General features: G+C 46.1%; 1 protein-coding gene across 2 annotated transcripts in view; it reads right to left on the reverse strand.

Annotated features, from left to right (window-relative positions):
* The window catches only part of syt3 (synaptotagmin III), a 33,285-nt gene extending 19,259 nt beyond the window's left edge, over positions 1–14,026 (reverse strand). For both annotated transcript variants that reach the window (XM_051074002.1, XM_018672217.2), the window contains exons 1-4: positions 13,565–14,026; positions 8,244–8,617; positions 5,962–6,401; positions 1,523–1,918 (exon numbers count right to left, since the gene is read on the reverse strand). In XM_051074002.1, the coding sequence (XP_050929959.1) occupies positions 1,523–1,918; positions 5,962–6,112 (547 nt within the window). In that variant the 5' untranslated portion in view covers positions 6,113–6,401; positions 8,244–8,617; positions 13,565–14,026. The remainder of the gene's footprint in view (positions 1–1,522; positions 1,919–5,961; positions 6,402–8,243; positions 8,618–13,564) is intronic.
* Between the last annotated feature and the right edge of the window lie 10,709 nt (positions 14,027–24,735).

Genomic DNA, 24,735 nt, shown 5'->3' on the forward strand with positions numbered 1-24,735 from the left:
TTTTTGTAACGCGGGGGCCGCCATCATTGATCTCATCGATCGCACTGCATTGATTTAACAGACGGTGATTTAGCGGCGGAGGGAAGGGAGGAAATGATCAGACATATTTACAACAGCAGAACACCAGGCAGCATGAAAAGGCATACAAGCCAGAGATGTGAAAGAGTGCACACACCCAACTGCAATAAAGACAGCCAGCAAACATTTGACTGGAGATAATGATAAACAGCCTGCACCGGCGCTGACAGCCAGCGCAAATACAACAACAGACTGAACAGTCATCGCTGTTTCCTGAGCTGACATCAGCTTCAAACATCAGCTCATTGTGAACATTTCTGCTTTTTCTCATCGCTGCTTATTTAGGTTGATGTCGAGCTTAAGAAGCTGATTGTAGCCACACCACCAACACATCTCATAAAAGGTAAATAAATGAAGTGTATATGTGTGAATTATTTTATTTATCATTAAACCTGATTGTCAGGCCCAGAAAACTATGAAAAACACTGATGAATGCAAGTGAGACATTTTCTGGAGCACAGGGAGATGTTATCAAATGTCTTCTTTTGCCTGAATGATGGCAAAAATCCTCCAGATATTGAATTTATAATCATGTAAAGCTGCCAGTTCTCCAATCTGAGAGGCTGAAATGGTCGAATGTTTGACATTTGTTTTTGAAACATGACTTACCACAGTTAACTGAACTTAACTCTCTGTCGATCGGCTAACGCAGCTCTACACGATGTATTTATCTTTCATTTTTGAAGATCAAATCAAATGACGTGATGTGTGAGGCGCACGGGTTGTTTGTAGTAACAAACCCACACTGAGTTACGAGCCAACTCTGCAGCTTAAGCGAACGTTTGAGCTCATTGTTATGGCACACTTACTGTTTGGTTCAGTTTCAGTGCTCACATCAACCTTGTTTCCAGCAGCAGCAGCTGTTTTCTGCAAACAAGCCCTGATAAAACTAACCGCTGAAGAAAGCTGAATGTTTAGCTGCTAAAGAGCGAGATTTTGTTTCCGTATGCAGAGACAAAAACAAAACACAAATGAACTTGTGTAGAGGAGATATTCATCAGGAAGCCAAAGATCATGTCGCTGTTTCAACTTTATAAAACCGTTAGATATCAGTCTGCCAGAAAATTGATTATTGCAGCTTTGAGGAATAAACAAATGAATCATTTAATGAAATGTGGGTGATATTGTTGTAATTGGAACCTAAACTCAAAAACACAGTCTCTCTTTTTTCTTAAAGTTAACCGTAACTAAGAATGTGTGATAAGAGACTGGGACAGTAAGATGAAAAAGTAATAATCCCTGAATGTAACTCTGGTGAAAGAAACCCCATTTATATGTAGAATAATGGTCAGCATTCATCACACTGAATTATTTTTACTGTATGTAGGTAAATGTATTAAATTCAGTGGTGTGAGTATATTAAAATGAGAAGTTATTGACCAAGGCATTGCATTACTCTCAGAGTCAGAGTGTCTAATGTCTGTGAGCTCGCTCCCTCACTCACCAGCGTTATTAGGGTAGGAGTCCATGTCCAGGTAGGAGTGCTCCTGGGTCTCATGCGGCCCCCCGACCACGCCCCCGACCTCGCCCCTCTCCAGCCCCACCAGGTCAGAGAAGTGGGGGTGGTGCTGGCCCTGCTGGCCCAGCGTGGGGTAGAGCGAGGACGAGGAGTGGCCCTCCTTCCTCTGCAGCAGCGGGGGTAAGAGCGACGACCCGCCGGCGCCCCCGAGGCTCCCGACGCCGGCGCTCCCGGGCAGCAGCCCCGACGTCAGGCTCAGGCCGCCGCCCTCCTTGTCCCGCCATGGCAGCCAGCAGAGCTTCCACGAGACAAAGAGGGAGACGGAGAGGAGGACGATGCCGCAGAATGTCACGATGACCGACAGCAGGCTGACAGAGATCTCTACAGAGGAGCAGGGGGGAGGAAGGTAAAGAGAGGAAACACAGGAGGTTTAATTTCATCATTACAGCACCTGTATTTACACAGGAGGGAGCAAATCTCAGGGGGATCACCATGGTTACAATTAATCCTGAAGGGGACATGAATGTGTGTGCCCAGTGTCAAGGTGATCCATCCATTAGGTGTTACAACGTTTCACCTAAAAGCACAAATGTGAACGTCATGGTGGCGCTGGAGGAAAAATCCAGCAGGGAGTAGCTGTAGCCGTGAATCCAGCTGGACCAAGGTGCTGCTAGCACGGGCTAAAAACAACAACCACCTCCTGAGTGTGTGTCCTGTATTCACACAATAACACATATGCCTGAGAAATCAGCTGTAAACCACTGCATGATGAACAGTCTGTACACCGCCTTCACACACAGCGTCTACAAATCACACATCATGGAGAGGGAAGGGAGAGGGAACCCGCTGTAGGCAGAAATTGATATGCAACCATCCCCTGAAGCTCATATCCCACATTTGAATCCTGAGCTTAAAATGGGGGCAAACGTTGGCAGAGTGGATGTTCTTAGTTGGGGGGGAGGTGAGGGGAGATAAGATGGTGGAGGGTTGGGGGATTCAGCAAACAATTAAAAAAAAACAAAAAACAGAAACACCCACAGTGATGTCTCTGTGCAATGTCATCCTGCATTTCCTCATGGTTTATTAGCTTTTTAATCTGTGACGGCTCAGGGATTGTGTCTGAAGGGTGGTGGTGGTGGTGGTGGTGGAGGGGGGGATGAGGGAGGGTTTGGGGATGAGAGAGGGGTGGGGATGTGGGTGTTAGCGAGGGTGGAGTATGACTCATCCGAATTAGAAAAAAAAGAACGTACAGAATAAAAGGAAAAAGCGCCGTTTCAGCAGCAGACTGCTGCCGGACAGCTCCAGCGACGGCTTCAGTTGAAAGGAGCAGGAATGAAAAGAGAGTCGACGTCGGCTCCGGAGCTCGGGAACTTTTGTAGTTTTCCCTGCACGTGTCAGAGCCTATGATACGTAAAATCCTGATGAATTCATGCATTTGTAAACACCCTATAAATATTCCATGAATACTTCTAAATAAATAGACAATGAATATTTATAATCATCCTGAACCATTTGAAGTCTTTTTTATAAATAGCATGTTTGGGGTCTGATAATTGTCTTGACAAAAGGACCAATCAGGGCCCTGAGTGAACTGTAGGGCCCACAGCCCTGAACATGAATATTCATAGTTTGTAAGTAGACCACAAAGACTCATTACGATATAGTGTGCAGATTTTCGTGCGCTTCCACCACCTTGCGGCGTCTGACTGGGATTTTTTTCCCTGTCGCCATTTTGGGCTGCGTCCAGACCAGGGGACCACCAATTAACAGCTCGTCCTGTCTGTGGGCAGGCCAATCATCACCTCCGTGTAGAGCAGCACTTTCTTACTATCAGAGGATAATAGCCCCGACACAAAGGCCTCCTTTTCTTTAACCCCCTTTTTCCTTCATATTTACTCCGATTCAGAGTTTCTTTATGGGCATGACAAAGATATAAACACTGTTAAATCACACAAAAGAGAATGACAGTTTATCTGGAACAGGCTGACAACAAGACTGAGAGCAAATGAGTGAAAACAAGACAACAGCAGCCAATCCTCCAGCCCTGAGGTCCATCTTCTGGAATTTGGTTCGCCTTCTGTCTCCACCCGTCCTCCCTCTCTTTCTCTTTCACTCTCTCCTCTATATAATCCCCTCAAACACCCCTCATTCCTTGCTGTCATTTCTTCTCCCATGCTGCCTGCCTCTGCACGCTGTGACTTTATTCTTCTCCTCAGCGACTGTCTCTTTGTTCGTCACCCCTACCTTCTCTCTTCCCCTCCACAAGTTCCCTGCTTCTCTTTCCTCGCTCTCTCCCTCTCTCTTTGGTGAATTATTCATCGGTCTGTGTATGTCATTAATCAGCACTTGTTCAAAAGATATGATGGGGGGGGGCAAGATGGGGGATGGGCGAGGGGACATCGATCTGTCGCGGAGGAGAACAAGACGGAGTGGGAAGTGAGGGATAAGGGAAAGGGAGAGGAAAAAGGAAGGGAGAGAGAGCATGACGATGGAGATCAAGAGACGGGAGGAGGGGGGGAGTGATGGAGTGGGAGGAGAGGAAAAGAGGGCAAAGGAAGGTAGGACAAGGTAGAAAGATATCTGGGAAAAAAAAAGGGACAGCGGTGATGAAGGGGGATGGAGAGCAGGAGAAAATGATCCAAACCACAGAACGGCCAGCAGAGCTGGGAGAGACAGAGGGAGAGGGCTGAAAACAGATTGGTGGACATGTTGGAACAGACATATAAGCTGACTGGGTTTATTCCTCCTTTCAGTTCCCTCAGAGGAGGAGGATTGATAAAGTCGATGCAACTACAGCGCCATGTGTGAAAGAGTAGAAACCAAAGAAGCAATGATAGAGAGAAAGGGAGCCGGGGAAACAGAGAGATGGAGGAAAACAAGCTGACAATGATTTAGAGCGAAACCTAAAGAGGGGAGGGGTTTAAGGATGAGAAAGGTTAATGTATTGATCTGGAGGGGGAAAAACAAAGCGAGGCGGCAGAGGAGCAGGTTGTGTGCGGTTGGCAGATCAGGGTGCACTGATAAGACACGGCTGTGATCAAACGTGCACAGGGACTGTCGGAGGCCAAACCACTCTCCTCCATTTGTCTCTCTTTAGGGCAGTCGCTGTACCTTCCCGAGCACTGATCCTGCCAAAGATCCATCGCTAATCCACAAAGCATGGATAGCGAGTCAGCGGGCGGGTAGGTGGGCGGGTAGTAGGCCTCTGAAGTGCACCGTGAAGAGGGACCACGACTCCCTGTCAATCAGCGACTGATGCAAGCCCACTGGGAGTCGTACATTGCTCCACATCAAACACATCTCCGCTGCTTACACAAGCCATTCGCTGACAGCTTTCGGCGGTCTCGGTCCTCGGAGGGCCTCGGAGACTTCCGTCAGCAAACACCGAAAAATCACAGCTGGTAAGCGAGGAGGCCAACGCCTAAAACCATGGCGTGACATTTCTTCACAGAGCCATCCAAATCTCCAGAGGCAACACGCAGCCAATCCAGGCTAATCTACACTGAGCCACAGATATCCATGCTAATCTGCATAACAGCGCATTGCACTTCCAAATGCTTCAATGAGAACCCACACACAATACTCTGGCTCACAATGCACTCCACAGTGCAGCATGATGCACCTACTCAGTTTGGTAAAAGAAAATAAATATAATTCTAATCCAGCTCTGAGATAACAATCGCAGAATTCTGCCGAGACTCTTTTGGGGCTCGTAAAAGAAATGGGATGGACTTGTACCGTAGCCATTTCAATCTAGCAGATGAATATTTCATGGTTTGTTGTTCTGAGTGCACAGTACTTCTAACCATCTTTAAACATGAGCACTCCTCTTTGCCGTCTCAAACCTTCAGGTCTAATAGTACGTCATGTTGTTGTGCAAATCCACAAGTGATGTGGCGATGCTGAAAATAGATACGTTTTTCTGAATGAAAGTTACTGTTTCCAAGTAGAAGCCTGATTCAGATCATCATGGGAGACTAGAGCGACCCCCATCAAAGACTCTCCCCCTGCAGGTTTGAAAGGTGTCCGTTAAGATCATGGTTCCCTCTCTGCACCTCAGAGTGTTGAGCAACATTTGGTTAAAATCCTGGGTGTGTGGAGCAGAGAATGGTTTATTCAGCAGGAGATGTTTGACAAGCTCCTGTGTTCGTTTTGACACTTCTTCCAATGTGAAAGCTTGCTATTACTGGAGTACATTCAAACTGACATGAGTCGAGCTGACCACAGCCTCTGTTCTGTGTGAAGGAGGAAACTACCAAGTTTTATAAGCCACCTTTCAAATCTACAGGGGAACACTTCGGGTGTTGTTCTCAGCTTTTTGCAAACTGAGAACAACTGTAATAAAAGCCTCCTGATATTTTGGATCATGGCATGCACAGGCATCGTGAAAATGACTCAGGAAAAGCTCCAGGTGTGTCAGTTACCTGTGTCCAGCTGTCTGTTGCGACCTCTCAGGAGGTAGCTGAACTCCTGGCAGCGTTCGCTCTGGCTGTAGCCCCTTGGGGAGTTGAAGCACAGCTCCTCCACCAACACCAGCGCCTTCTTACACAGGTCTTCATCCCAGTCCCCCGACATCCTCCAATCCGCATCGCACTCTCACCAGCAGTCAGCCAATGACAGTGCAGCCCTCGCCGCCCTCACCTATCGGACGGCGCTCGGGTAAGTTGAGTGTTGGCCCGTCCACCTTTTACAAGGTGCGAACTGAGAGAGGGAGGAGGAGGCAGAGGAAGCTGAGGGGGGGTGGGGGCGGCGGCAGGTGAAGGAAGAACACGAGGGGCTCCACAGGGTGTCTTGGTCCGGATCACAGAGACCAGTCTGACGAGCCCATGTATGACTGAGCGACACCCACCCCCTCTCACTGTCCCTGAAAGACATGAAGGGAAAGAAACTGGCAGCGTGAGCGTAAGGACATAAAAGTGTACAAATCAAGGTTTTGGCAGATTGGTCACCTTACCCATTAAGTGCAAACACTGATGCCAAAACCATCAGTGTGTCCCTGATAGATCATTGGCTCCGGCGTTACGTAATATCACTTTAGCATACACTATGAAGAGTGATACTAGGCAACTGGCATTAAGCAAGAAGTGAGAACATCTGAAACAGTTGCAGGCACATCTAAATGCCAAGTATCCTGATGTGTGAGAGAGTCTGTCGGACGTTTGCTGAGAAATTATGAAGTTTCCCATTTAATATCTGACCAGTAGTCACACCAGTGAGCTACCACAAACCTCATTTTTACATTTTTTAACCTTTGGTAGGAAATACGTCCTGATAAAAACTCTTGACGGCGAGGTTTTGGATAACAGAACGTTCCTTCCGGCTGGGTGCAGGTTGCTTTTGCATTTTTCAAACCACAATTAATTTCCATTTACCTCTGTACAAGGAGGTGCCAGTGGAAGGCTCTTGGGCAAATAAAGGCAACATACAGTCTTAGTGTGGCCGGAGGAGCCAAACCATTGAGTTAATGAGCCTTAAATTACCCCCTGAGGTACAAATAAAGTAGGCTATTCTGACTTGAACTGAATTTAAAAGTAGCTGGAAGCTGAACGGTTGTGCAGAGTTGGGTGTTGGTTCTTCGTGGGTTCAGTTCAATGAGCAACCTATTTTCAAAATGGATAAATGGGCAGCAGAGGTGTAGCGCTCCGCCTCATTTTTTTACTAAAGCGTTTGTCATGCAAGAGAGTCAATAAAAACAAATGGAATGGACAGAGTTGTCATATTAACCTTTAAGGTATTGATTTTAGTCACAATGTTAACTCATGCATTACATGGCATGCAAGAAAACAGCACGAGCAGCACAGGGAGTTATTCCTTCTACCTAGCTAACGTTAGCTTGTAAAAGACGAAGGCAGCAAACCTTTTATTCGTCACTCACTCTTCTGACAGTTTCTGTATTTGTGATGCATTTGCAAAGAAATATTACAAAGCCAGACTATGAAACTTGCACAATGCCTGCAGGAAATTAAAGCTACGTTTTCACGGCCTGTCCTTATTAGATGCTTGACCTCTGCCTGTGCTGCAACATTTCCTCAGAGTGAGGAACAGGTAGGTAAATCAACTCAACTCACTTATAGCTGACTAATGCGTGTAAACACCGGAACCGCTGTTACATAACCTACGAAACGAGCCTTATCTTAACAAAAATAGCACTGGTACCTCTGATGGGCCGAAGCTGCATTTCCACTTTCTATTCCTTAAATGTCAGTCTTCTTACTTTGAATAATGCCACATGATTAAGCACTCACTCTTCATGGTGCATACTAAATTGCACGGAGCCCTGCTGTCAGTGATCTCCTGGGGATGCAGTGATGATTTTGGTGTCTAAAACTGACCAATGGGTCAATCATCCAGAAACTTCCTGTAATATTTCAAAGCAAAACACTCTTTACTGTAATTAGAGTAATTTAGATAATTTCCAGCTCTCTTGTGTTGAGTCTCAAAAACACAAATACACTGAAAAAAAACACACAAACACTCAGAGAGTGAAAGAGACAAGCTGCTTTTTTTCTTTGTAGCAGTGTAACTAAATCCACAAATGCAAAGCTCAGAATAACAAGGATGAGTCTCTTGGCTGAAAGAAGCAGCAGCGACCTTAGATTTAGCTTCACATTTTGCCACATAGATCCCTGGTACTGAAGGAAAAATCCAAATTAAAACATTTCATTATCTTTAATAATGTCATAAAGCCGTGGTTTGTGTGTTTTACCTTTACTGAACTTGACTCTCTAGGTTCAGGACCATGGTGAATTTGCAAACCGGAGCGGAGGCAGTCTACATATAAAGTATTCTTTGCAAATAGATTTGGCTGAGGAATGCAGAGTTATGCCTGCAGTGCATGCATAACCTTTAGCTTGTTATTTTCCTAATGTTTCCAAGACCAGAAATGGGAGCCTGCAGAAAGAGTAGCTTTTTTTTTTTCCTTCGCTACAAGTTGGGAACAGAGTCGAGCTCCTAGTCATCTAGCTCCAACAGGAAACGGTGGAACACATCGGTCTCTGCGTTCCCTCCAACACATCAGCATGGATTGGAAGTCGCTGTCAGATTTGTGGAGACTCTTTTTCTGAAGCTCTCCAGCATCACCTGAAAAAAAGAGAAGAAAATCAATCAGTCAATAAGTTACACGAAGACAAGAGCAGCTGAGACAAACAACAGCGAGAACACCAATAAACACAAATGCTTGGAGGGCTACAAACTCTCATAAAACATCAGACTGTGGTATAATTAGCTGTATTAAGCCTGACTGCCTTATGTGTGTACTCCTTGTCCTTTCATCCAAGAGAAACTAGACTTCTTTAGCATGCTGCCTTTATTTTTGAACTCATTCTGTCTAAATAAAAGCAGGTCAATGCCCAAACTCCAGCTTCTCTCAGTCTGTGAATCTCCAGGGACTCTTACTGAGGAGACAGTATGCAAAGTTGTGTCTAATAATACCAATTTTTAACAAAAAAAAAATACCCCTGGTATTGAATATGTCTGGCCAAAAAATGTGCACAACTCATGGTCTGGCTGGAGAATAAATCACGGGCAAAACAACGTTCGTGGTGAGAGGTCAGCTCACTTTTCCACCGAGATGTTTTGTCCTCGTGAAGCAGCGGACCTATTTCTCAAGCAAGGTGCCTCGTCGGACAGAGGAAGGACTATTGATCATTTGATGTATGTTGTTCTGTGAAATGTCAGCGTCAGTCTTTGTGCATTGACTGGCACCTCCCCAGCAAAGTGCTCCTTATGTGTCCATCTGTCTCCCAGCCATCAATCAATCACCACATTAGGCAAAGACATATTTCACTCCGAACAAGATCCGAAACGAGGAATGCTTCCACTCCCTTTCGAGTTTTCTGTCTCTCCCCTCTCCAAGACAGAAACACACTTTTTCTCTCTTGTTCGCCCTCTGTCTCTGTCTCTTTTGAGAAGCTGATTGTCACATTAGGATAGTGTGTCAGTCTAAAGGGAACTCAGATAATGCAGAGTCTATTTATCTGTCCATCACGGCACAGCCTATTGCAGAAATGAATCTGAAATTAGCGAATCAAAACGTCATCCAGACCCAACATCCTACACCAGCTCTTCTCTTGCCTCTCCCCCCTCCTCCACTCTCTCCCATTAAGATAGTAAATCTGTCTGAGTGACTTTAAAACCCAGGATATCTCAATCTGAAGAATGGCTGTCTGGCACAAAACTGCCCGCCTCAAATGCCAGTGAGAGCATCAGAAGGGAGGGAGAGGCAAAGAAGAAATGGAGGAGACAGACAGACAGAAAGAACGATTGTGCAAGCAAGAGACAGAGGGAGAGGGAGACGGAGAGCGAGGGATAAGAGAGAGATGCTGACATTAAATTGGAGGCGAGACAGATAAAGAGGGAGGGAAAAAAATTGGAGCAGAGAAGGGCAGAAAAAAAAAACATAGGAAGCTGGCGGCGAGGGTGACACAGCAACAATGGTAATCAAGGGTTTGAGGATGCAATTTACTACAAGCAAAATATTTACAGAGGCTGGTTATTCACAGATAAATTTGCCTTCACAAACATGTTGACGAATCATTCCACTCAGATAGCGTCATGCCCAGAAACACACAGTCCAACTGTAGTGTAGAGAGCAACACTAAACCTCCCACAGATGCTCCATTGACTGCTGTTCTGCCTGGGATCAATACTCCCAGGGAACGAATACGCCACAACACAGACCAGTCGACCAGTAAGGTCACTGTCCGATTGGGCAGGGGAGACAGGACGGCACGCAAGGTCACAGTCTAATCACACTACGGAGGGAAGGAGAATCAGCAGACCCGGGTCCTGTCCAATCACATCAACAGAGAGAAGAGGAAAATAAGGAGGAAGTCTGCACTCAATTGTGAAAGAGGCTGGCCGGTCAGATTTAGACGAGCTAAATCTGGGGGAAAAAGGTCAGAAACAAGAACCAGACGCCCACTGGATATAAACTCAAACTCAAGGGTGTAAGAGTCACAAAGAGGCTGCAAGTTCAACCCTGAACCAGCGGGGTGTCCTTGAGCAAGACACAGGAGCCCCTGGCTGGCCCGTCCTGTTAATCACTAAGGATAAGAGCTGCAGCTAAACGCCTCATTTTTAATGGCTCTGTCCAGCCATTACATCCTCAATCTAGCTTATAGGCGATAAAGCAGATGAGGCGTTTATGTTTGTATCCCCTTATAATGAAGGGATCATTCTCGTATTTGCACAGGACGGACAGATTTGGAGCCGCCCTCAGGTGAGCGGAGAGCAGAGAGAAGGAAGAAAAAAAGTCCAGAAAATCCGATACAAATTAGTTTTAGGAAGCACATCCAAAATGTGAGGGGGAAAAAAAACCACAGCTCGACACAGTACTCCTATTTCTTATTGCCGGGGCACACTCCAATAAATATTTATCTAATATCGAATGCACTCCCTCACTCTTTTTTTGAGTAGTTGTATTGGATTTCTTATTTTTTGGCTCAGCACTCCTCATACAAGAATTCCACTGGTTTTTCTTCCTCGCTCAGAAATTCCACTGAAAACAGCCTCCGACAAAAAAGAAAAGAAATCCTCCAGCAGGGCGGATGTGAATTTGATAAAACCCGGGGGGGGCGGGTTTTTCAGTAACAAAGATCATGTTAGAGAGCGCGACTGAAATCTGAAATCTGTGTGTGGAATCTGTCTCTGAGGGATGAATCACACACCTCAGCAGGGTTTGGGAATTACAGTGATAAGGCATTTGAAACGCTGCTGTCTGCTGAATGAGGAGGAGAGGAAGACGTGCAGATGCTTAACACAAACCTGTGATCTGTTGCAACCTCATATCATCATGTGGCATTTCGTTCTCTAGTCAAATCATACATTTGTCTTGATGTTGAACGTGTGAGCGCACAAACTGGAAACGGTTCCGAATTTAATCTTACGAGTTAACCGCAACAATCAGGAAGCTTTAAGATCATATCCTTATTCCGTTTTCAGAAAATCCTCTCTCACTCTGTCTCTCTTCATTAGCTCAGACTAATAGGAATTAATGTTTATTGCTAAGACGTCTTAACTATTTTATGGGGGGAAACTGAACACCTTCATAATTGCAAATGTTAACTGAGAACAGTCAGAACCTTTTTTTGTGTGTGTGAGAACATAATGCTTCTGTAGACAAAGGAGACTAATCCATTGGATATACCTAATAGGATGTTTCAGGCGGATCTCATTGAACCTGCTTTCAAGTCCTCCTATCTGCTGCCACGCTCCTTCTTTTGTTTTCATCTGTACCTGGAAGTCATCTTTAATTGAGCCCCTCATCTTCGCCCTGAACGCCTTTGTTGTCGTCTTTTGTTTTAAAGTCTACATAATTTGCGTAAGTGTTTAAGCAAATTTCACACTTGCCCATGTCTGAGTCTTTTCTGGCAGTTTTCACATTAACAGTATTCTCTTTAAAAACATGTTATTTCCAGTCTGCTGTGCTCCACAGTCTGGCGACTTGGCCCCGTGACCTGCTCCTCTCTGTTCCAGACTTTGATGCTGTCTGCTCGGCTGTACCCTGCTGGGCCGTATCATGTTGTGTACCACCTCAAATCGATGTACTCATGTACCCTCAGATCATCCGCCGTTCGCCATCGACTATTCCTGATTCATAGAGGTCGTGACCTCTCCGCACCGGCGCTGGCATATCTTCCTTTTTGTTTTGCATCACTTCCTTTCGAGGCCACAGCGATGTCTGCCCGAGACAATGCTATCATCGCTCCGCTCTGCTCATTCGGCTGTGACGGATTGATGCACAGGGGTAAACAGATAGGGCTACTACAACACATCTTTTTGGTTACTCCAGTGGAGCAAGTGCTGCGTTTCGCCGGGACGGAGACGGCGCCATATGAGGCCAAGATTGAGCGTGGGGATATTAATGTCTATTGACTGGAGGTAATAGCTTTGCTGAGCCTCAGCCTCGAGGTTGTTCCAATTTAGCCTGTCCTATAATAGCTCCAGGACACCCTTTCAGCAAATAAATAACATGAGGTGGGAGAGAGTGGGCCTTAATATCTGTTTAAGACCATATATCTCTATAAACATGCAATCAAACACCCGCTCACATCCAAGCAGCAACTGTCGCCTTTTATCTCCACCTATTTCTATCCCACATTCACACATATCAAAGGTTGCTGTTGAGGCTTTCACAGCTTTCTGCCACTCTGGGCCTGTTGGAGCTGCAAGTGTCTAAATTATCTATAACGTGGGACAGGAAACAGAGAGCGAGTGGCCAGCCAGGAACCCTGGGATACCGCTGCTGCTCTTCCTGTCTCTCTCACAGCCATAGGAGCTGCAGAGTGGGACCTATTTACAGACAGGGAGTGTAATCACACACACACACACACACACACACACAGACAACGGGCCGCCCTCACTTCATTTTTCACCTACCGCTATGTCAGAGCCGGTGAGTCAGTGTGTCTCAGTGGTTTTTTATTTTTTTGGATCATGTTTGCATAAACACGGTTCTCTGGTGGGAAGAACTGTGCTCCTTTTTGATGGGAGTGGGGTGGGGTGGAGTGGAGGGGGTGTGGGTGGAAGGGGGGGGGGGGGATTACGCACGTCTTACGCACGTCAACCTGTCTTCTGTGTGTTTTCTGCGTGCCCGTGCGCGCACCCCTGCTGTCTGCTCGTCTTCTATCTAATAGCGTTTGCGTGGGAAAAAAAAAAAAAAAAGTTAAATCATCATCAGCTGCCATTGATGCACTTGTGATACAGACACGAGCCTGGGATCTGCTCTATAGGCTCGCTCAGCCTCCATAGCCTCACAGACTGCCTCCTCTCCACATATGCGTCCCGCTATATGCTCGAAACATACCCACCAACGGCAGAATGCAATATGGAAGAGCCAGGGAGATGCACAAATAATATACATGAAATACTGATGGAAAACAGACACACGCTGCTGGATTTGGGGCACATTCAGCAGAGCCCGGTGCGGGATGCAGGATCAAAGGAGATCTGATGCGAATATAACGCAGATATGACAGAGGCGGGTGCATGCTGCTCACAGGAGTAACAAAGGGAAGATCTTCCTACCTTGGCGTTGCAGAAACCACTGTCCCCCACTCTGTCCAATTCCCGATTTACGAGCTTCTCCGCTGTTTTAGTCAGATGCGACGCCTGTAAAGGGGCATTCCGCCCTCTTTCGCTCTGTCCACCCCCCTCTCTCTCTCTCTCTGTCTCTCTCTCTCTCTCTCGCTTCTCTCCAAGACGCACCGAGCAATAAGCCCCGCAACCGGGATGTCAGACTGAGAGGGAGAAATGAACAATATGATATCTCTCCCCTCCCCTCTTTTCCCTCCCGTTTCCTGTGTTCTTCTCTTATATTTCCCCCCCTCCTTGTGTTTTTCCTCCTCTCTGTTTCACTATCCCCTCCCTCCCTCCTCTCTCTCTCTCTCTCTCTCTCTCTCTCTCTCTCTCTCTCTCGCTCGCTCCCTCTCCTATTTTTCCTCCCTGTGCTCTGAATACTAATACTCTGTCTTTCCTCTCACTGCCTCTACAGCTCGGCCAGTGCTAAAGACATACTGATGTATGTGGGGCGTGTAGAGGGAAGGAGAGAGAGGTGGTGTGTGTGTGTGTGTGTGTGTTACTGGGACCAGGGGTGGAGGAGGAGGAGGAGGGAGGGGGGTCCTAGGCTGGTGTGGAGGGTAATGGCCACTCTCAGCCCAGAGGGTAGGTGGGTGGGTTAGAAGGGCCCAGGATCTTGTTTGGTCTTATTAGAGCTGTGATTAGATAATAATACTTCTGCAGATGCCCCCGGAGAGGTGGTGCTGCTGTTGGGAGTGGGTGGGCGGTTCGGGGGGGGGGGAGCACATAAAATGTTACTCCTTTTTATGGTAGCATCCCAGGGATGAGAGGAGGAGGAGGAGGTGGAGGAAGTGGGGATGGGGAGTGTGAGGAGGAGGTGTTGCTTGGATGTCAGGCAGCGGAGAGCAGAGATGGAACGGAGGGCCAATGTTCGGCTCCCAGCCAGAAAAAAAAAAAAAAAAAAGGGACATGGCTGTTCGCCTGTTTGTATGTGTGCTGCTGATGATGATGAGTGTGTGTGTGTGTGTGTGAGTGTGTGTGCCATAGAAACCTGAATGAGAGGAGCAGCAGGTTCACACAGGCCGTGATCTAGTTAGAGCGAGACACAGTCTTATTGGAGTCATGATTAGATTATGATATTCCTGCAGGCCTCGTATAAGGAGAGACGGCGTGCATAAAAATGTTTCTGTGTTTTACGGTAACATCAGCAGCAGGATAATGAGGACCCTCCACGGTCGGGCGGGAATAGGTTTAGACTTTCAATCAGAGTGGTTGTTTTTGAAGTGGCGTCCCTCAGGGCGCCCTCCCAGGTCCCCGTCTTATTCCCAGAGGGGAGTCGTCCGACACAACAGGGGAAAAAACTGTGATGCAATTACGAGGGAGCTTGTAAATCGAGCAGCGAGAGGATGTAGTTTTGATTTCCAGATGTCGAAATCCGAATCTCATCACATCCATCAGCCGAAATAATCAGATGGTCTGCGGCCCAGTGGGGGTGTAGTCCTCCGGGTTAATGAGTTGAAAACACGTGTGAACCCCTGCATCAGGGTTTCTGCTGCGCTCTGTGCTGAGACGGTGCCAGCTCTGGCAGTTATGTAAGGCAAGTCATCCCTCTGCCCCTCAAGATTCTCATTGCATATGGGCCTGCTGCCATGATAAATTAACATGAACAGTGTGTGCTTTTGATTCTTCTTCTCCATGTGATGTATAGCTGAGGTTTTCAGGATCACCGTCCACTGGCGGATATTCCTCCTTAAAGCTGCCGTTGTTTCACCGCGCAGGGAAATAAGTCGTCGGCCATGTTCGTGTTAAAACAGGAAGCTTGCGCATTATTCATTTTTGCTCAAATAGAAAGTCTCCCTACTGTGAGTTTTGTTGTCAAGACAGAGGCAGGCACCTTCATATTTTAAGACAGCACACTGATGAATTAATCATTCTCCCAGGCTGAGCCCAAACACCTAATGGGCCACAAAGAACATCCAGGCCTTATTAAAAACTTTGGTATGGAAATTCCACATGCATTTGGTTAAAAAATTATTATAAATGCATGCTTTAAAAAAATAGCTCAGATCAAACAGTTTTTTATTCATAAAAATGCTAATTACAGACATCAGATGGCAAGTGGAGGGAGGGAGGAGACGAGGGGGGGCAGCTGAATTAGCTTAGCTTAAGTGAATCCAAATTTGATTTTGTGCTTTTTAATGGAGAGCAAAGATCGAGACAAAGATTTAGAAAATTTGTTTGGGATGCGATGTCTAAAAAGGGTCACGTTAAAGGAGCGTTCAGGACTAATGTTCCTGCTGAGCATTAACTGATCTACATCAAAGATTTTATCAGCCTGACACAATAAAACCATGTCACTCCTGATATCTAACAATTTACCAAATGGACAAAAAATATCTCAAGAGTCCCTTTGTCTAATGATTTATTACACTGCCCCACTCACTAACAACTTACACACTGACAAAAGCTCTAATATCTTGTCAGTCATCACATATTTCCCAGAGAATTTAAGCAGGTTTGTGGCAGGAACTAATATGAAATAAAAAGCATTTCCTACATAGTTTAATGAAGTAATACCTCATAATTATATGTCACTGTCTTTGTCATTGTTCTGGAGACGGTGATGGCAAAAGGAGGACGGAAAAATGGCTGTGTTTGGAACCCTGCAGCGGGCGATGATTGACTGATAAATGAGAGTAAACAGTGACCTCTGTTAGCTGTCACAGCAGAGCACAGAGAGAGGCTGAGACACACAACAGAAGAGGACAGGGATGCGCAGTGAGGAAACCAGGATACAGACAGAAGAAAGAAGAGCAGGGTAAAGATAAACAAATGGGACTGAGAGGAGAGAAACTAAAAGCTGGGCCGGGGGCTGCAGCCACCGTCGGCTCAGAGACCTCGTTTCCTCTAAAACCGGCTCTAACACCACAACATCTCTCATTTATCCACTGTGACAGGTGCACACAAAACATGCCAGTCTCCACACATGCATGTTACACAGCGCTGCATCTAAACACATCACACACGAGCCTGAAATATTAAAGGAAGAAGACCAAGAGCTGCTGCAGGGGAGACGAGCCCACGGAGAGAGATTAAGAGTGACTAAGACCACGGGTGTCAACTCGATAAGGCAGAATGTGTCTGAGTCCAAACGTTAATGCAACATTTTTTAAAATACCGTGACGAACAAAAGCCACTAAATGTATCAGAAGTTTAGTTGTAAAAGAAAAACCAGCACCTGAGGGAGAATTCAGGACCAATGTTTCCAATCATTAATCACACTGACCACATCATATTTTCATTTTCAAATTTGTCCCCAGAAAGTTTGTTGATAAAAGCAGATTCAACAGTTTCTGATGACAAATGGGACGTGCCACGACCCAGACTTTGATTAAAGGGGTCTAATGCAAATCCTGGAGAGGGATCAGAGGACTCACTGTCAGAGCCTCTCCTGTCCTGATCCACAGTGGACCAAAACCCAGAGGACGGACCAGGTTGCTGCTTCTTCCTCTAACTTGAGACCATCTATTTCAGGAACAGTGTGGAGAGAGGGGACTTTGGTTTCCATAGTTTATCCTTAAGGCAGCAGCGCTCTGCAGGCTCGGCCTGGTTTAGGGTCACCTCCCAGGACACAGCAGCAGAACTGACTCTCACTGGTAGCCATGTTTATTACTGTCTGATCTCTTCTTGCTGTGAGTTCGACAATATTTTAGCACCAGTTTCAGTATATGAAAATATTTTTATTGTCTAATAACTGCAGTGTCATTGAGTGTGTCCTTTTCTTTGTGAGCAGAGCTGCTGGGAGTCTTCAGCTGGGCCGACAGACTTTAAATAATGAAGAGGAATGAACTCTGTGTTAATAGAACAGCAGTACAGAAAGAGACTTATTTGAAATGATTGTGAAAGGATCTTTAAATGGTGGTTTTCAAAATCTGATTAACTAGAAGTTATGTTGGAAAAATGGAATCATAATGGATATAAGGTCATGAGGTTAGTCTCTGGTTTGTGTCTTTGATAAAACGTCGCATTTGTAAAAACAAAACCAAGGTGGTTTCTGGTTTCGCTGCCTTAAAGGCTAAAGTCAGGGAACAAAAGCCTGAATGTAAACACCACAGATCTGCTTTACCTTCAAGATGCAGCAGGAAGCCACCGTCCATGAAACAACACAAGCAGCAGGGGGATGCCCTGGTCAGTTAGGCTTCTCCAACCTCCACCGGTCTCTGCTGTGACTCACTGTAGTGGAGGGGGGGCTCTGACTAAAGGGAGGTGTAGTCCTTAGTCATAAAGACTCATGTCTTTTAGCTGTCAAAATAAAAGAAGCCAGTTGAGCTGACATTTCTCTATATTCACTCACAAAGGGAGACAGTGACTTTAGGCTGCAGCAGCTTTCTGAGAAACGTAGTTCCAAGCACAAGTGGAGATGAAGATTCTCGAGCGCTCGATTTGACGCCTGTTGTTATCTTAAAGCCCGAGAAGTACGATGAATAATGCATCCTTTCTGACAAAGGTGGGGATGAGCTCACTGCCTGAATCCACGGCCGACCGATGAACATTCATATACATCACATGTAGTGTGAGGGTGTCAGCTCAGGGACTCACTGTTGTTTTATGGCCCCATTACCTCACCTCACGTTAGGTGGCAATGCCAGGGTAAATCTGCAGAATACGGAGCCTGTTTTTAGCTGTTAAATGGTAAAAACAACACTGAGCTACAGCAGAGACAGTGAACTCTACATGTGGATCCACAACCAGATATGGTATTAGCTGAGGTAACTGAGGCATCCCTCTCATCTGAGCTGCACACTGAAAAATCATTCACCTTCACGCTCATCTTTGACTGCGAAGGCTTCATCTGTGATTACCATTGTCACTCAGCCGGGTTGCCTTTACTGACAGTGTGGATTTCCAGACTTTTCTGCAGCATTAGTTCTCATCTTTAAATCTGCCATGTTTCCAAACTCTGGCCAGAAGAGGTGGGGTGTGTGTGTGTGTGTGTGTGTGTGTGTGGGGGGGGTGTCCCTCTTGGCGAGGCAAGACGGACGAGACCGACACAGACATCATTTTCAAAGTAGTGTGTTTGTCTGTATGCTCTGTCTTGTCTTGCCGAAGGGGACAGACATTCAAGGTTGCCCATAGCTCACTAAGTTTTACTTTCTCAGCAACACCAACAAAACAGAACATCAGTCGGATTTAACTCGTGCCAGAGAAATTCCTGTGGCAAAACAATGGAACAGGAAGAGTCAAAGGAAAACTACGGTTTATTGCAGCTTTATTTTATTTTCTTAAAAAGCAGCTGCTTAGATCTGCAAGCCAGGCAACATCTCCAGGAAACCGATCCAAAAAGGCAAAGAAAAACAACAGCTATACAGGTTGTTAACAAGCCGACAGGTTAGCGACATTAGCTCTGACTGTGTTTGGCAGGAATCTACAGCCTTCCCCTCTGTTTACAGGTTCATAAAGAGCCGTGCAAACACACTGTGTGAGGCACATGTTGCTGCTTTTGTATTTTACGAAGACGCTCCAGCAGCAGCGAGCTCAGCCTGGGTGACTGCACTCACTCTCCAGAGCTCCACCTCTGAAGAAAGAGGTGACTGATTTAAATAACTTTACCTGGAGTCACATTTCTCCTTTTTCCGTCCATCGTTTCTCCTCTTACCTCGACAAGCCGACTCCCAGCTGTCGAAACAACAGACCGTTACTGGGATCAGTAACTCATAATCACTGCATCTGAATTATAATCTCTCATGCTGCGTTTAAGGCATCTTCATCATCATGGTTACAGTGATATTGTTGTTAACGTCAGGGAACAGTTATGGTTAAAAAACAAACAATGTTGACATAACTTAAAGCTTTTAATATATGTTGGATCAAATGTGACAAATCAAACTAACTTTTTAAAGTGTGCGATGGTCAGAGATATAACAAGTTTGTCCTGTAGGACATGTCTCCTGAACAGGATCTTTTAACGACAGGAAGTGAATGCATCTCACTCTGCTGTGACGCGAGACACCAGAGCCGCTGCACAACCTTGAATCAGGTCAGATCAGGTTTAAAATGCAGCCATATACGATTTGATGCTTCTCAGAATCTAAAGTTTGAAACTCAGCTGCAAAAATCAACTTTAGAGTTTCCATCAGACGAAGCCCCCACTCTGACCTGACGGTCCTGTATCTGCGTTTCGTGTCTAACGAGATTATACATCTTCTGTATGTATTTGCACTTTCTTTCCAAAAGTCTTCCCTGATCATTCTCACCCTCATCATGATCACTTGTTACCATGACAACTCTCTCATAGGACCAATCGCCCACCTCTCTCTCTCCCTTCTTCACTAGCTGTCTCTCGCTCTCTTTCTTCTATTGCTCTTCATTTTCTTTGTCGTGACTCCCCCTCACCCATCAGCCACTGCCATCACCCACTTAATTTCTCATCAGAGGCTTCCATTTGCTCCTTTTTACCTAATCTGTTCATTTTTCTGACTTTCTTTGCTTCGTTCTTCCATCAGATCAGTGTAGGAAAACTCCCGTAGCCTTTCCTTCCTGTGGCGTCACCAGCCACCTCCAGCAAACTCAGCGAGGTCAGTCCAGTCTTTCAGCCCGGAGCAGTTTGGACAGGCCCGTATGCAGTGTGTGTTAGCGTCAACCTCAAAGTCCTGCACAGGAGTGCACGGAGCGTTGGTACTGGGGCAGCATGAAAAGCAAAATCTGTCACTCGTGTGTTTTTACAGTGTGATTTTTGAGCACTGAGTGTCCTCCGTCCTCCTGAGTGACGGGTAGAGAGTCAGCCATTTATAAAAGGAACATTTGGTGAGTTCCTGTGCCTCTAAAACTGCTGGAACAGCTGAAAAAAGGCCCTGAGGGGAGCTGAAAATCTCGGACATAAGCCGATTTACCCTGGCAGTTTGAGCATTGCCATAATTTGTTGATTCATTTATGATAAAACTTGTATTTCATCCTGCCTATACGTCCTCTTCTCTTCAGTGTTTTACCGTACAGCAGCTATAATCAATATGGCATGGCTGCTGGTTTTGGTTTAGGTAAATTGGGCCCAAATGCAGACTTCACAGCAGGAGGGCGTCACAAATCACCAGAGATACGACCCAAAAGCCAACACCAGCCAGACTGGAACAGCTCAGTCATTTATTTAAACACAAAAGAGGAACAAACAAATCCAGGGAGAAAATCCAAAAAGACACAAAGGAGGAGCATGAGAAACACAACCTAGCATGACATAACACTGAAGAGCACAAAGACAAGAGCATTCATACACACAATAAGAAAAACAGCAGGCTTACCAGCAGAGGAGTGAGATGGCTGGAGCACTGGTCGGACAAACACACAGGAAGAGTGGATTATGGAGGGAGGTGCAGGTGTGGACAGACCAGGTGACTGCAGGGCTGACTGAGGGAGTGGAAACAGGTGAGGAGGTGAAACACACACAGGAACAGGAAGCAAAACCACAACAGGGAGGTCATTTCAAAATAAAACAGGAAACAGTGACACTCAGAGAGGCAGATCATGATGTCAAGGACAACACTTGTAAAGTGTTATTTCCAGATGTTGGTGATGAAAAACCCACTGTGCAGATGGACTAAGTTAGCAACTAGCTGGTGAACATAGTGGAGCATTTGGCAGCTAAAGAGCCTGATATTTCCCTCAGGAGCTGGTGGAGAGAAAATCAGAGCTAAAGGGAGAGTGAATGTTGCTCTTACATTTATCAGGTGGCCACTCCAAATGAATGCTAATGCTGCTCTGGATCTGCTGGGTGTGTAAATAAACCAGTTTTCCAGCAAGTATCTAAGGAAACAGTTTAAACATCAACTTGTGATTTCTCTTTTTATTCTGTCATTTCGAGCATTTCTTAGATCTATCTGATCTTAAACCTGCAGAATCTGAAGCTGTGAACACAGCGAGGCCTTTGAAGTTGATATGGTTCCACCTGATGAATGTAAAACTTTCTTTTTGCTCTGGTTTTGGTCTCCATCAAACCCTGAAGGAAATATCTGTCTCCTCAGCTGCTAATTGCTCCACTATGTTCACAGGATAGTCTCTCGCTGTGGCTGGCTGCTCTTTGCTGCTGCCAAATGTTGTGTACAGTGTATTTTAAGAACATTTTTCACTGGAAATAGCTGGAAACGATACCATGAGAGCGGTGAGAGTGAAGTTATGAGCCAGACAGGGGAAAAAAAAGCTTCATAAAGCTGCAGAATCAGGTGGTAACTGTTTGCAGGTCGTCCATATCACTACAAGGATCCTTTTATCCCATCAGATCGTCTTCACATCGTCATTTGTTTTGTAAAAATGTTGATTCAAGCTGCTTTAAACTGTGTGTGCAGCAGCTTCCTTCCTGTTTGAATTCACTTACTTGCATCTACTTGTAAATCACTGGTACTGTACTAAACTTAACAAATGATCCCCTTGTACTTAATTTAATTGATGATTAGTTTGGCTGACCTGCTGGAGCGGGGAGAGGTCTCTGCGTGCCTCTTATCCTCCGAGTGGACGATGTATATTTTCGTCTCAGCGAGTGATTTTGTCTCGGTTCTGAATATTTGGGGGCTGCGAACGTCAGTTGGTGTGGTGGGAGAAAAAGGTCTGACTCACTATGGGCTGCGTCGGGGGCTGGTAAAGTTGATTTTAGTGCTATTTTGAGAGGTACACTTGTTTCTCTCAGTGTTTCTTACTTATCATTTTACAGTTCTGTCATTTCTAGTGCTGTATCTCTAACATTAGTAATGTCTCATCCCATCCCGTCTCTTGGCACCGCAAGCAGGAGACTAATCTAATCATTTAGGGCCTACTCCTGAGTAGTAAATAATTTTCTTGGCATATCACAAGGTTTGTGAGTGGGTATGAGTGGGTGTGTGTGTGTGTGTCGCTCTGTCCACTTTCTCACCACAGTCTTTTACACCCCCTGAGGACAGCGGCAGCCCCAGACCAATTTTTGATCTTTTTTTTTCTTGTTCTACGGCGACACACTATGCTCCATATTTCATGTCACTCCGACTAAACTGCTCTGCTGTTGAGATGTCCACTTTAAAGCTTGATGCACTCCTTGTGTATGGATTTGGCTGCCATGCCAGCAAAGCACTTTGCCTTGAGAGAGGAATTAAACCCCCGAGGTTTTTCTAAGATAGATTAAATAGGGAGGGGAGCTGAGGAGGCTGGGCTCCTGGGAGGGGCACAACCCAAATATAGAGAACCTGCCAAATGCCAACAGGGTGTGGGCGAGGAGGCTGGCCTCTCTGATGTGTGTGTCTGTACATGTGGGTGGGTGTTTGCGTGCACCGTGAGGATTTCTAGGATGTGTGTAAAACAATGCATATGCCTGTTGTTGTTGTTGCTGTGCAAAAAAAATAAAGACAAAAAGATGCAGTGACTGAGGATTACACAGCAGAGATTCTGACACTGAATAGATGGAAACTGTGTAGAGAACCAGCATGAAAGGAGATGTGTGTTGGGTTTTAACCTCAGTTTTTACCATCATATTATAATTTTGTGTTTATTCGGTTTGGCGTTGAACTTGCTCATCTCTGTCTCTCAGATGTTTTCCAGTTCAGGGTGAGTGAAGCGACAAACAAAAGCAGGTAACGTGCAGAATGCCATCGGAGGCAGGGGCGAGGACGACTTGGAGTGGGAATTACAAAAACACAGAGCAGAGCCGAGCGAGAGCCGGAGGAAGGTTTTGTTTGCTACGTCTCACATGTTTGGTTACTCAAGCTAATGAGCAGCAATTAGACAGCAGCCAATTAACTCTGGCCATCAGACTGAGACCGAGGGAAATGAAAAGAGTAGGAACGAGGAAGTGAGGGAGGGAGGGAGGGAGAGATGGGTAAATGACCTGGGAATCACAAGAGCTGTTATCTGCCAGAGATGTTCATGTGTGCGTGTGCATGCTAATGAGTTGTGTGTGTGGGCGCTGATGTGATTGTGTGTGTGTGTGTGTGTGTGTGTGTTCCAGCAGGGGGAGCTGTGTAGGCTCATGTCACTGTAAGTGCTCTACATGACCATCTGGCTCTCACCGTCAGACTGGATGCTGAACTTACAGTTAACTCTCTCCCTGCCAGCTCCTCCTTCACATCCAACAACAACAAAAAGACGCGTGAACAGATGCCACACTTGTCTCGCTGAGGACGGTTACAGATAAGCACATCCTCGGCCAGAAGTATTATTACAAACTGAGTGAGTGAAACACTTCAGACCACAGGATCGAGGACATAAATGATTAATGACACATTGATGGAGACGCTGTGTGAGTCTGAATCTTCTCTGGCAGCCAGTTCGCTGACCAGATTGTGTATCTGCTCCAGGCTGTGGAGATAAGAAAGCAAATGGTTAATGCTGCTGATGCAGTGTTCCAGCTGAACCCCTTAGAGAGTCTCTCACTCCCTCACACACACACACACACACACACACACACACAGAGCTACAAAAACACACTGTACTGTAGTGCTTGCCATTCTTCCGAGTAGCCCGATGCCCTCCCTTTAATTAGGCTAATTGAAATGCGAGAATAACCATTTTCTTGATTGCTCATTATTTTTGGGCAGTTTAAAATGAAAAGCATGCGTATACATGCAGAGGCCGAGAGGAGCAGGCTCATCATTCTCCTTGGATGACCCTGTTGTCTGGTGCAGATCAGTCTGGCCCCTGCAGGCCCGGGGCCTCGGCCGTGGCCTGGAGTCTTCCTGCTGGCTGTGCCCTGCTCTGCTCTTTTGACTCCTTGTGCCTCTTGGCGTTCTAGCTGCCACCTTGCCTCTGGATTTCCAGGGGGAGCATCCCCCGCTGGTGGCCTTACTGTTGTTTAAGCAAGAGAGTCAAGTGGGATTTTCCAGACATCCTTGAGACAAATTGTAAGAGACGGTTTGTGCTTAAGTGCTCTTGGCAGGTCTACAGGTGGTTGGGCGGCTTTTCCTGTGTTCTTGGCCGCTCTGTAAACCCCCGAGCGGACCCGCTGCTGGCCCTTAGCTGTGACAGGAGCCTCCCCAGGGCAGCCTGAGCTTATGGAGAGCAAGGGGACAGAGATAAAGAGAGAGAGAGAGGATTTAAGGGAGAGGGAGAGAAACGCCAAAATACATCTGGAGCAGGGAGCTGGGGAGTGTGTGTGTACGTGTGTGACAGCCTGAGAAAATGTTCATATGTTTTCTGTCTCCCTGACAAGGAGGTGAGTCATTCCCAGGACA

The sequence above is a fragment of the Lates calcarifer genome, linkage group LG11 (assembly GCF_001640805.2).
Source record: "Lates calcarifer isolate ASB-BC8 linkage group LG11, TLL_Latcal_v3, whole genome shotgun sequence".
In the NCBI taxonomy this organism is placed as follows: Eukaryota; Metazoa; Chordata; class Actinopteri; family Centropomidae; genus Lates; species Lates calcarifer.